At 39.9% G+C, this 13535-nt stretch overlaps 2 protein-coding genes across 3 annotated transcripts; one reads left to right on the forward strand and one right to left on the reverse strand.

The window, feature by feature from the left end:
• Nucleotides 1-477: 477 nt before the first annotated feature.
• Nucleotides 478-10090, reverse strand: LOC113119540 (ubiquitin-conjugating enzyme E2Q-like protein 1). 2 transcript variants are annotated; one of them, XM_026289101.1, is made up of 3 exons: nt 8894-10090; nt 8743-8815; nt 478-4376 (listed from the first exon to the last, which is right to left on the reverse strand). In XM_026289101.1, the coding sequence occupies exons 1-3, from the start codon at nt 9599-9601 to the stop codon at nt 4333-4335; spliced, it is 825 nt and encodes a 274-aa protein (XP_026144886.1). In that variant the 5' UTR covers nt 9602-10090; the 3' UTR covers nt 478-4332. The 2 variants fall into 2 exon arrangements, with proteins under 2 accessions (XP_026144886.1, XP_026144885.1); XM_026289100.1 differs by lacking the exon at nt 8743-8815.
• Nucleotides 10091-10481: 391 nt separating this feature from the next.
• On the forward strand, nt 10482-12823 carry LOC113119542 (mediator of RNA polymerase II transcription subunit 10-like). The gene is made up of 4 exons (XM_026289102.1): nt 10482-10803; nt 10961-11044; nt 11291-11393; nt 12476-12823. Exons 1-4 carry the CDS (start codon nt 10682-10684, stop codon nt 12569-12571), a joined length of 405 nt encoding a protein of 134 aa, XP_026144887.1. The 5' UTR covers nt 10482-10681; the 3' UTR covers nt 12572-12823.
• The last annotated feature ends 712 nt before the right edge of the window (nt 12824-13535 follow it).

Raw genomic sequence — 13535 nt, forward strand, 5'->3', positions numbered from 1 at the left:
TTAAGCCCTTTAAGAGCATACACATATATACATATATATATATATATATATATATATATATATATATATATATATATATATATATATATATATATATATATATATATACTGAGAAATGTGCATATGGTCTTAATGAGGGGAAATGTGACCAGTGCACACAGCATTGATGGTGTTCTGGTGAGAAGCTGGTGTTATCATTCACCGTCACGGGTGATTTGATATCCTCGAACCCACAGGGCGTAACAAAACCTCATGTTCCAAACCTCAGTGCCTGCAGAGAGCCTAGAGAGCAAGGAAGACAAGCACAAAGTTGTTCCAGGGTGGAATCAGCCAACAGCCTTTATTGCACATTCCTGTTTGGTTTTGCTCTGACCACATCCTGGCATGATGTTTATGCAGTGCAGAAAACACATTGTCTTGTAGGTTTACCTTTCACCCCCGTGAAAGCCTGAGATCACTCCATATACCAGACTCCTCTCAATTCAGGTACATATATTATATTTTTTCCATTTATTTTTTCTTTCTCTTTTTATCATCAGTGACAATGCCTGCAACATGCTTCAAAATCTTCATTTTGGCAAACTACAAATAAATTAAAACACATTCAGAGAACACAATTTGACATTTAAGGACAATAATAAAGAAAATGAGGACTGAACAAACAAAACAAAAATAAAATAAAATACAAAGAAGCGGCTTCTGCTCTTTTTTGTAACTTTCTTGCTTTTTTTTGTTGAAAAACAGAAAAACAAACCAAGTTAGCTAGCTAACAATCACAGACCACATGCAGATATAATACAACAGAATCATCTCACTCGTTTGGACGATTAACTCTGTTAGTTAGTTTCTGCAATCTACTGATCTAAACTATATCACAAAATTATGATTTAAACCGGAAAACATCCAATTCCTCAATATTTTTGACTGGTTATAATAATAAGTCCTTGGTACAGTATCTCCTCTCTCTTAATAGGAAAATGCACAACCACTTTTCAATGATGTCCAAGTCTGGAGAAGACCAAATGCACTTCAGTCGTGATAAGAGATACCATCTGCGACCAGACACAGAAATCTGCAATAAATGTTTTTACAATCGCTGCCGTGATACGAACATGAATTAGAGGTTCTCCGGTGAACAATGTGTATTATTTAATTTCAATGACCAAGATAAAATGATCACTGTATACAGTCAAATGTAGTGCTTGCCACTGGATTGCTTTTTGAAGCACTGCACAGTCACCATTTATTATATTGGATAACCTTAATATCAATAACACAAAAAGCTACTAGACAGAAATAATAAATATTAATAACGGATCAACAGTGTTGTTTCCCCTCCATCTGCCTTTAGGGCATCAGCATTTCTGTTTTTATCATTTATACATCAATGTCTTCATCATTTTTTTGTTTGTTTGTTCAAATGCCATATTAATTAGCAGCTTCTTGTGTGACATTTGAAATCATCAGAGACAGCAAAGAGTCTTTCTACTGAGAGCACAGCAGTTACACACAAGAAAACACACGAGGAAATGGTGACAATGTACATTAAGCTTTTGGCACATGCCTCAATATATCATATGAACCGCATCTCACAAGAAGGAAATCTGATTTTTCCAACCATAAAGCATCATTTAAAAATAATTCACCCAAAAATGAAAACTCGATCACAGTTTATGCATCCAGACATTTGACTTAAATTTATAAAACAATAAAAGAAGATAATCTGAAGAATGTAATCGCTGCTCTTTCCCATTTAATTAAAGTTGATGAGAACTGATTCTGTCTGTCAAGCTTCGAAATGACAACAAATGCACCATAAATGTATTGTAATGTTGGTCTAATTATAACAATGAGTGGCCAACAAAATCCAAAAAAGGGGTATTATTTCCCCATTCCCCATAGCTCTCATTTGCATTTCCACATATTCATACTCCAAAACCAACAAGGACTGATCATGTTGATGATTTGATGACACCACTGACATCAAGTATGACTCATGAAGTTTAAATGCACCAAATTTGAAACAAAGCAGACAGCGAAGCGCACTACTTTTTACTTGAATGTCTATTTTTAAGATCAACAATATTAGGGAAAAGAGCATCAAATACACACTTCGGCGTTGTTCCGTTTGCGTTTCACCAAAGATACAACACCATACAGGTAAGAAAATGACAGAATTTCAATTTCCGCGTGAATTATTCCTTTAAAACGCCAAATGTGTCAACAAAGCCAGCTGTCACGTCATTTGTATTTCACACACCATGTGGAGAGCCCCGTGGGTTGGGTGGGGTCTAAAATAAACAGAGCTCTTCTACATCTCATCGCTCACAAGATGCAGTCTGGGGCATTCCGGATTCACGCTGACATTTGAAGGAGAAGTCAATAAACCTCAAGGCATGGAGCTGCGGCTCTCTCGGAGCATCAATCAGGCAACTAAACGAGACGCCCTCATTCCTCAAGGTTTCAGAACAAAGGAGTTGCCCCCTCAGCATCTCTCTCTCTCTCTCTCTCTTCCCACCTCTGTCCTTCTTCATCTGGTTCTTGTGAACAGTGGCGGCACCAGCTACCAGAGTCCAGGTTTGGAGCTGTAATGGAGCTTAAGCTTTGATTTCCGTGATTCAAGAGTGACGTTTACAGTCTTGAGATCTTATTTCCTGGGCCGTTTGCCATTTTGTCCTGTTGTTCTAGTCTAGTATTGATCAGCACAGTGATGCAGAGTCAGTGCAAGGTGGAGGAATCAGGCCCACAACCACAAGCGTATTGATTTATGAGCCAACATAGAAGCGAATCAGCACAATTAATATTTGGGGCATCAGATGTGGCATTGAAGTTCGCCAACAAGGGTTCAGGTCTGAGTGATCGGCGCTGTCCTGTCACTCAGTGCTCCATGGGGACAAACGCTCTACATCTCGTTTGCAAAAATCAGTATGTCTGTCACATGCCTCTCTCTTGCCAATACTGAGATCCCATTGGGACACTGACATTCGTTAATGCCATCTGGTATCTAAATCATCCGAATTAAGAGCTTTTGGTCTTCTCCAAAAACAAATATTAGAATGACCAACAGAGGTGGTTCACATTTTTTAATCTTAGACCCCTGCATATGCAATGAATCTTTGTTCACTCCGCATATCAATCCAACTTTTCAAATCCCATCTTTAGGACTGATAATCCATTGTTTTGTAAGTGGTGTGTTTGTTCAGATTGTGTAGTCGATATCCAATGCATCTACTTGCCATATTAGTGATGGAAGCGTCAGCATGATGCCAGACTTTCTCATATAACAACCGAGAGCAGCTGTCAGTGTGGAAAGACAGGATGGAAAACTGGGAATTTCGCCTCTGCACACAGTCTATCATGGCATTTTGTGGCAGTGCTAGACTTCCAAGAGGCATTTTTCGCATTTATGTATATACAGAATCCAAAACAGCTGACTTGTGAAATCGTTCACTATCAAACAGTTGAGAAAATATCAGCTAAAACGATGATTCCGATCTTAACATTTTGGATTTCAAACCATGTATGAATGTGTTCAGACTTTAAAAAACAATTGAATTTGAGAAATTGAATTGGATGTGGTTAAAAAAGAAATCTGATATTTGTTGTGTGTTTGAACAAGCCCTAGTGTTTTTCTTCTCCATTGGAAATCAATGACCATCCACGCAACACAATGATGTCTATATTTTGCCACGCGTACAGAGGAACAGAAAGTGCACAGCTCTACATAAATTACAATCAATTTGCATCCAACCATGAAAAACAGCACAGCCAATGACGAGGAAACCAGAGAAACTGAACCTCAAATGTAGTGTAATGTTCTGCTTATCTATTAAGGTGTTAACAAAGTCATTTGCATGTAAATGGGGGCAAGTCTGATGCTGTTCAGTGCAATGCTTTGTCAGCTATAAAAAGGAAAGAGGGATGGATGGAGGGAAAAACACAGACAGGATATAGAGTGGAGATGATGCACATTTAACTTTGCTTTGAGCCTCAATCATATCCAGAGTCCATGTAGCCGCAGTGACGCCCACTCATGAGTAATTGTGATGTCGCAGCGAGTGTTCGGTCCATGGCACATCGATGAAGAAGAGTGAAGGACGGAGTGTTGGTGAATGTGCCACGTTTATGTGTAGGATATGATGCGCTAGCTTGTTTTATTTTTTTCGTAGTTAAGTTTGATGATGAAAAAGAAGAAAACCCAACTGAAAAAAGCCATGTCGGGATCGCCGTCGAAGATGCAGACATCAGCCGTCGGATACGGGAGGGGACACCCAGCCGTACTTCTCGTGAGTCTTGACAAGGCTCTTGAAGGTCGCCTCGGCTTCCTTACGACTAAAGGCCTTCTTTGACTTGCCTGCTTTCCTGCAGATACGACCCTAAAAAGAAAACGCATTGATTAGCACAATGACAATTTTGACGTGTCAAAAAAAAAAAAAAACTAGTGAGAGATTCTATAATGAATTGAAGGACCTTTAAAATGAATAGAGGAAATGGGATGGAGAGATGAATATTAACTGGTAAATGGTAAGAATAAAAATTAAGTTTAATACTTAATTATTGCATATAGCATTATTAATGAATACATAAATATATTATGATGAAAATAAATAATACATATAATATATAAGCAGAAAAGCTTCATTCTTTAGAATATACTTGACTTAAACAAAGGGGCAGTGTATGGATTGTTTGTCCGAGAGGGAAATTATACATGATCTTAATATACTGACATGTTCTGCTGGACGCAACATTTAATTAACAAATATAATTTAGGCTTAATGGATTAAGGGTGAAATGTAATTCCATTATAATAAACTGCTTTCTATGCCAGTTTAATGTGCAAACAACTATTAGTAAGCCATTATATGATTAGGTTTTTAGGTGATTATTAAAAAGCCATCTGAGGTTTGCTATAAAGGATCAAAGAAGCTTGGGTCAGAGGAGTCAAAAATCGACTTTTAAATATGAAATAAAAAATTAGGGAATGTGTGTAGGTGGATTCTGACTGACTCTGACACCAATTATTATTTTTTTTTAACAGTTTCCTGAGTCTTTTCATATATTACGTAGCTGAAATGCAGATGCAGATGTGTGAATGACGGCTTGTGGCGTGATTAAATGGTCCTGGTGCTCCATTTTCAGAGGTTTTCCCATTTTCAATTTCAAAGCCGACTGGCTCTGGGCTTTCAAGACACAGTAAATCAAGAAGCTGTGCTTGATAAAACCTCAGGCTGAATTATTTAAACAAGCTACCAGAGCATTTTAACACCAGGTTCAGCCATTTTGATCACTGCTAAAGGATAATGGGAATAGAAATGATGTAAAAGTGCATCCAGGATTGCAGTATCCCACAGTGAAAACGTCCAGAGAGTATGAAGTTCGCCCACTGCTGTAACCATTTCAAAGGATGAAAAAATTAGATTTTCAATGCTGCACATGCAAAAAATGGAATCCCCTTCGCTAAGATCTCAAAGTTTGTAACTCCAGATTTTATTTTTTAATTAATACCAATCCTGCTGCTTTTAAAAACTCTTTCAAAAATCAACATAGAAACGCATTATCTCTTATTATTTTTACATTTTGACTATTTGACTTACATTTTGACACTCTAGCACCTGTGAATGGTTTGGAACATGAAAAGTGGGAAAAAATTAAGAGGGTTTGACAAAGTATTCCATTTAATGTGCACAATAAGACCAGGAATATGCATTAAGAAGTAAACAGAGTCTATTTTGGTTTAAATTTCTGATTTTGATCAAGAAATTGGATCATGAAAGATTAAGTAACAAGTTGGTGTTTATATATATTGTGCAATGTTAAATTCTAGTGGCCCATGCAAGTAATTTATGCATTTAGCAGACGCTTTTATCCAAAGCGACTTACAGTGCATTCAGGCTATCAATTTTTACCCATCATGTGTTCCCGGGGAATTGAACCCCCAACCTTGCGCTTAATAGCAATAATTAATATCAATAATCAATAATATCAATAATCAATAATATTAATAATAATTATTTAATAATAAATATTAAAATGTTCTTTTTAAGAATTGTTCCCTGAAAGGTTCTTTAGGGAACCGAAAATGGTTCTTTTATGGCATAATGGCCTTTCGCACCACAGGATCCTTTTCATAGTACCAGAACAAATTGTGGAACTTCCCACTTTTGGGTGTTTTTGCACCACAGGAACTGGGTGTGATTTGAGTACCGGACTGCCTTTTTCGAGAATTATATTAGCTCCTACTCCAGAGCAGGGTCTAACCAGCACAACTGGTCTCAAAACGCCCTCACACGCCATGCTTTAAAACACAGTGTAAACATTGTGTCAAACTTGTTTAGCAAGTATGATGAACAGCGATAAATGGGCGGATGGTGAAGTGCACTGCAGGCACTTGTAGAAAATGTAACACTGCCAGCTGACGTTGGAGATTCCTTGTCCATTATTGTGAAACCCACGAGACAACAAAAACACAGCTCCGATCATAGCATCTTTGTGAACGTTGTTGAACGATGCGCACAAATGATATCACTGTCGACTGGCTTACATCACTCCCTAATACACACTGTCGGTGTGAAAGCAACACTTTAAATGGTTACGGAGTAAAACAATTATCCCAGTACTTTAGTACTGTACATTTAGCTCTGGAACTAAAGCGGTGGAAAAGGCCCTAGTATTACAAAATACCCCTTCTAGAATCTTTATTTTTTAAAAGTGCATGATTTGGCCTGAACTTCTCCTTTAAGACCAGCAAAAGTATCAGTTTCTGCGAGCAAAGCACAACCATACAAATATGCCACTTCAGGCTACATACGAGAGAAACAATCCCACAGACCCAGCATCCACTAAATGAGCAAAAGGATGTGCTTTCAGATGCCCCAGGACTGAGGTCAGTCTAGTGCCAATGCTGATGTAAGACAGCAGGGACAGTGAGACACAAATAGCCAGCACTTCCCTCAGGCTCTATCAGTCAGGATGAGATCTAATGGCCCAGAAGTAACCACATGAGCTCAATCGAGGAGAGGCTGCCCTATCCCCTCAGAAAAGCCTGTGATTTTTGGATTAAAGGGAACCATTGTAGCCTTAATTAAGCTTTATTGTGTTTACGGTCTCTCTTGGAAATCGCTTCTCTCACGCTTGAGAGGCACCGGAGGAGAGTGCTAAGGAGGGAACTGCTCCGATGTTAACTGCGTTTTCCCTGCAGCATGCTAACGGCATCAACTGTGTCTCACTGTGCTATTTTGGTTTGGTGCATATCGAACGCAACACAGTGCCCATGTGAAGAGCCTGATGGGTAATCCTGTGAATGGAGATAAGTCAATGGTCACGCTCGGCCTCTGTGCATTCTGGGACAACACAGACAGTAGGGATTATGTAACCTACATGTGCCAGATAAGGGTAAACAGAGTTGCTCTGTGCATCATAGCATCGCATAAAGCCTGTTTGATGCCACTTACTGTTTTATGTCTGAAAGGAAGGTGTCTGTAAATTCAACAAAGCAGGTTTTGATCACTAGACATTTTGGGAATTTGTTTCATTTTTAATCCGTAGCCTACTGGTCAATGCATATTCTAGTCTAAAGCAATGGGATAAACCATGAAAGTTCTGCAGCAAAAGCCAAAGTATGATCAGTCGGGGGGGGGGGGGGGGTCTGTTGTGTCAGCAGCAGCTAAAATGGTAATTACCCTTGAGTGCTTTGGGTCATTCGGGGGAAAATTATTATCTAGTCACCGCTGCCTCAGGCTCATCATGAATTTGGCATTTAAGAGCTCTTGACAAGTTGAGGTAAGCGTAGATGAACGGGTCTTTCCTCTCAGATTTACAGAACAGGGTTAATGGCTGGTCTCTAGCTTCATTATGGATTCTCATCCATTTCCACGACCCAGGATGGGTTTTGCATTCATCCTTCGAACAGGACTATCTAATGTGGTCTATCTTTGGAGCCCATCTAATTAAATTAGTTAAGAGCCAGGCTGCAGTGCGTTTGTAAGAAAAATGGTTTGAAATAGCACCAGATTATGATTGTAACAATAGCAGGACCATTTGTGATGCAAAAACAGCCTTTATCTGCAGATATCAATATATATATGGTTATATTATAGAAGAAACTATATCCAAATCCCCCCATTTTGATGTGAAGAATCTGAAATGTAGTAGGAAACACCCTAAAAAGCAACAACTAAACTAAAGCAATATGTGGTCATGAAATCCTTATTTTGGTTACCCAACACTCTTAATAATAAATGTCCTGCCAAAACAGGTTTTACAGCCTGATGACATAAAAGACCCTTTTTTAAGTTGCTACAGTGCATTATGATAATCTTTCTATGATGCTTTAAATAAACACGTGTACTAGTGCTTCATCAAACCAATGAAAGCTTTGCTCTGCTCTGTTAATGGATGAAGCCCATACTGATCAGAATAACATGGTGTATCAAGAACTTTCATAATCTCCAAAGAACAAAACAGCCAACTCGAGCCTTTTATGTTGGCTAGATAACAAGTGTTCTTTGCTGAAGATGTAAGTCATTAAAAAAATGACAATTCTACCTCAATTTGTTCGAAACCTCATGACGTTTTCTTCCAAGGAACACAAAAGCAACCTCAGCCACCATTTACTTTCGTTGTAAGGGAAAAGATGCTATAAAAGTGAACGGAGACATCTCGTGTTGTGTAGAAGTAAAGGTATCATGAAGATGAGTAGGCTATGTTTCTGAGCGTGTTTTAGGATGAAATTAAACTCACACGCAATATATGTAACAGACACTACCAAATGGACCCGCGTTGAATGGATGTTGCGCGTTTTTACGCGATTCACCTGCCAAAATGGAGGATGGCGTCAAGCAACATGAGATGTGAGGAAATCAACACCGCTATGGCAAGAAGCCACCCTCACCTGTCCTTTGACCAGACTGGCAGCGAACTGCCTCATCACGGCCTCGACGGTGTACGCGCTCGACCAGCCGCGGGGCGTTAATAACTCCATGCAGATCGCGCCGCCGTCCAGCACGTACCCGTTCTCCAGCCGAGGCGTCAGCACGCGCATGAACGGCGGGGAGAAGGGGAAATTGTCGGGGAAGGTGACATTCAGCAGTATGTACTCGGTGTTGGTCTCTTTCATGTCCTGCCACAGCGCGGAGTCCTTGTCCACCTGATGCAGCTTCACATTCCAGTCAAAGAGGTTATCGTCCGCCAGCTCCACCGTGATGAAGCTGTCTCCGAGCCGCCGGATGTCCTGCAGCTCCTTCATCAGCCTCCGCGTCCGCACCTGGGTGCAGTGCTGTCGGTGCGCCGCCGGCGGGGGCATCACGGAGCCGCTCGTCGCTTTGCCGCCTCCAGTTTGCGGCTTCTCTTTCGCGTCCTTGCTCGGTTTGTCCGGTTTAACAGCGGGCTTGTCCTTGCCGGACACGTCGAAGCGCCTAGCTTTGATTTCGGGCGTGCTGAGGATGTTGTTGGTCTCGTTGCTGGTGTTGCAGTGCTTCATGTTGTTGTTCTTCTGGTTGCCTTTAGTCCCTTTCAGTGAGCCCTGGTGGTGATGCTTCGGGTCCTCCGTGTCTCGGTCGTGCAGTCGAATTAGACCGATTTTCCGCAAAAGAGTAGCCATTTGTGATGCTTCTCGCCGATCGAGGTGGGTGTACTGGAGCTCGGAAGACAAGACGAGTCCTCAATGCATCATTTCCCCGCGCGAGTGCACTGAAACACGTTCGTATAATACGTATTCCCACTCCTGTAATTCCCTGTGAGACACGATAATGCGGCTCGAATTGAACCGGTAGTCTGGCGCAGCCACACAAGAACAGCGGACGCGGAGCACCTCGGGTCGGTTGGCTTCTTCTGTACCTGGACGGAATGAGTAATCAAGGGTCCAGCGCGAGTTATTTTTTCTTCACACCAGTATTCCGACAAGTCCCGCCCTCGGCCTGAGCGCTCTCTGCTGAAGTTGCCACAGCTATGTGATTGACTTCTAAAGTGTCCAATCACAGAGCGGCGGTGGCTGCGAAGAGCTCACGCTAGCCAATCCTGGCACAGGAGGCGGGGCTTGTCTGAATAGTGGTGGAGAAAATAAATAACGCATTGCTCGACGTCTATATTAACGCTTTTTCTGTTAGCACACCATTATGTTTAGCAAATTTGGCATATTGTCTATTTATTTGTAATTATTTGTATTTATTTATTTTATTCACATACATGTTATTAAAGTGTAACGCTCCACTCTTGTCGTTTGTTCATTTAAATCACTGCTGTACATCTTTGTCGGATGACGTTACAGGAACGATAAATTAACTTTTAGTTTCGTTGTATAACTTGGTGTATGTGTATCTCTATCTCTGGCTTTTCTACATTCGCTGTAATATAACATGTAAGATGCCATCGGCATTACTAAAAAATAAAATCGTTTGTGTTTGCACGAACCATCAACCAACGCATTGTGTGTCACCCATATGTTGTTCCAACGACAGCGACTTTGCCGCAATTCGAAACGCTTTACAGCACAACGAAGGATTCCGTTGCCAGGGTAACAGTCCATACTCGCACGCTATTCGATGAAACGCTGCCGGAAAGCTGTTCGCTGTCATGGAAGCTGCGTTCCGCGAACAGATCCCCGTCTTTTGTTGACAATTGTACTGTTTTATCGCAATTAAACCGACCGCTCGCTTCACCTGTATGCAAAATACAGCACGTCATGGCCGAAAAGTTTGATAACCTCGAAGAACACCTCGAGAAATTTGTCGAAAACATACGACAGCTTGGGATAATTGTCAGCGATTTCCAGCCCAGCAGTCAAACCGGACTCAACCAGAAACTGTGAGTTAATTCTGTAACGTTAAATACGAAACTGAAACTTTATGTTGGGTTAATCAAATTATATCTAGTAAGATTGCGAGCTTTAGCCATTCCTGGCTTGTTGTCAGTAACGTTACTGTTGTAAAGCCGAGACAAATGTGGTTATTTATATCCTCAGGAACTATATGATCTCAGGACTGCAGGACATTGAGAAATGCCGACAGCAGCTTCATGATATCAACGTACCGCTGGAAGTGTTCGAGTGAGTGTTTCATTACATAAAAAAGATGCATAATACATATTTCTAGCCTAGACATATTTCAAAATGGGTTTTGTCCACTCACGGTAGTCAGATAACGAACGTTTTTATGTTCTTTATCAAATTTACCTTCTTTTACTCTCCTTTCTACTCTGTTTAGATTGTAAGCACTCATTTAGCTGTTACAGTCAATAAATGTGACATGTTACATCTGTGTAAAGATATTGCCATTATTGATGTTCTGCACAGGTATATTGATCAGGGTCGTAACCCTCAACTGTACACAAAGGAGTGCTTAGAAAGAGCTTTGGCGAAAAATGAGCAGGTCAAAGGAAAGAATGACACACTGACTGTGAGTATTGGTCCAGCGTTTGCATTCAGAGTTCAGTTCTACCATCACTATAAATGACTGACTAATTTGGAAGTGCTAGTAGGTTATTTGCTACAAAAGGACATCATATATTTATTTTCACAGATTCTATTGGGGCTGCACGATTAATCAAATGCGATCAACACACAAATTTTGTTAGTGAAGCTGGTTCTGTAATCAGCAGTATATCATCATCATGTGCTTTCAGATGGAGCGGCATTTACTACACAGAGAGAGCTGCAGTTCACTGACAAGTTACTCAAAAAAATAGCAGACGATTTTATTATGCGATTATGAAATCGAAGAAATTGTTTGCTCTCAGGCTACGTCTACATTAATCCTGATAGATTTGAAAACGGCATTTTCGTTTTAAAATGCTTTCCATCCACACTAGCATTTTCAAGTGTTTTCCAAAAGTGTCTAATCCACACATTAGAAAACGTTAAATTCACGTTCTTCACAGCGTAAAGCATCAAAAAAGCTCAATGCAAATGATACACATGGAATAGACATGAGACCTTTTCATGCAGTTTTTCTGACAGGATTTTTTTTACTTAGGAAAATAACCCACCATTCACTGACACATACAGGTCGCACACACTCACGATTGTATGTCTGATCTGAAACGCAACTGCCTTCATGTTTTGCCACAAATAGCTATCGCGAGTGAATTTGCTTTCATCTTTGCAGGACGGTTATATGAAGAATGTACAAAGTAACACATCTGTAGCAATAGTGTGTAAGTGCATAGCACATAACATGCACAATACAAGTATAAACACGGATATCTCTTGGTATAATATGCGTCACATGCATCTGAAAGATATGCATGACAATCACAGCTTATGTTGAATTGAGATTTCGATTCCTTTTTAATTTATTGTGCAGCCCTAGATTATACCTTTTCTGTTTATATAGTTATTATTCTTGATCTGAACAGGCCTTCTTTTCATTGATTCAGAATAAAGCTGCAGCACTGACTTATTTATTTTAAAAATGCTAGACAGTTCTCCTGCTTTATAGATGTCTGTTGTGGATGGATGATTTTCTTTTTTCTTCTCCAGAAATTTAAAAGCCTCCTCATTTCTGAGCTGGGGAAGGTTTTTCCTGAAGAGATGGCTAAATATAAGGCCATTCATGGAGATGACCCTCCTTCATGAGTTACCAGTGACACAACACTTCAAACCCAAGATGTACATATGTTGATATTAATGCAATTTTTTTTTACAGCTTTTTCATTTTTGTATTTGCCTTTGTAATCCATAAACTTAAAGTTTAAAAACTGAGGGACATTTTGGGGTATCCTTGAAACAGCTTTTTTTCAAAGTTTTTTTTTCCTCATGCATTGTAATTTTTACAGCATATTTTCTTTATTTTTCATTGAATAAATGATTATTTTGTGCAATGGTAAACAGTCGTGTTTTTTGATTTGATCAACCACTCTGTTTCTGATATGAATGTGTAAACGTCTTTCTCATGTGTATTTTGGTTGGATTGGTTCCAGTGGCCTCAAGTTACTTCCCGCTGTGTTCTCTTTCGCCCTGACTTGTAATCTCGCATTACTTGTCTGGTGCTGTGAAGATGGAGTTGATTCGTAAGCGTCCTCCTTTAACCACATGAAATCGTCCACAATGAGTCCTGTATCTGAACAGTGGACAGACCATGAGACTTTACCCTAGTTAACAATTTAAGGATGACAAACTCATGAGAACTCGGGTGTTCTTGATGAATGTCTCTGTGAACAGTAAAATATACAGTGGTGGTCTTTTGCTGTGGTGTTTCCGTAGGAACATTCATTTTGCCATTAATTGTAATAATCCTGTAAGATTGTTTTTGTCTTGAGAACAGCCCATGCTCCACACAGAGATCTGATCTCATCATCATCCAGTCTGTCCGGAATTACATGAAGAAACAGTATTTATTCATTATCTTCTGTTAACTAAAATAAATCAACATTTGGTGTGAGCATCCTTTGTGTCTAAAGCAGCTTTTGCCCTAAGTACACTTGTGCATAGTTTTTCAGGTAGCTTTGCAGATAGGTCTCCTGAAGCACCCTGGAGACATTGCCACAGTTCTTCTGGATTTAGTTTGTTCTGTTTCTTCATATTATTCCAGACAGACAGA

This window comes from Carassius auratus, chromosome 19 (genome assembly GCF_003368295.1).
Source record: "Carassius auratus strain Wakin chromosome 19, ASM336829v1, whole genome shotgun sequence".
In the NCBI taxonomy this organism is placed as follows: domain Eukaryota; kingdom Metazoa; phylum Chordata; class Actinopteri; order Cypriniformes; family Cyprinidae; genus Carassius; species Carassius auratus.

Excerpts from the sequence above, each read along its gene's own strand:
- LOC113119542 (XM_026289102.1), top strand. The coding sequence starts at position 10,682 with ATGGCCGAAAAGTTTGATAACCTCGAAGAACACCTCGAGAAATTTGTC. Across the intron at positions 10,804-10,960 it reads ACCGGACTCAACCAGAAACT|GAACTATATGATCTCAGGAC; the intron begins GTGAGTTAATTC and ends TTATATCCTCAG. Across the intron at positions 11,045-11,290 it reads GTACCGCTGGAAGTGTTCGA|GTATATTGATCAGGGTCGTA; the intron begins GTGAGTGTTTCA and ends TGTTCTGCACAG.
- LOC113119540 (XM_026289100.1), bottom strand. The coding sequence starts at position 9,601 with ATGGCTACTCTTTTGCGGAAAATCGGTCTAATTCGACTGCACGACCGA. Across the intron at positions 4,377-8,893 it reads CCAGTCTGGTCAAAGGACAG|GGTCGTATCTGCAGGAAAGC; the intron begins GTGAGGGTGGCT and ends TTTTCTTTTTAG.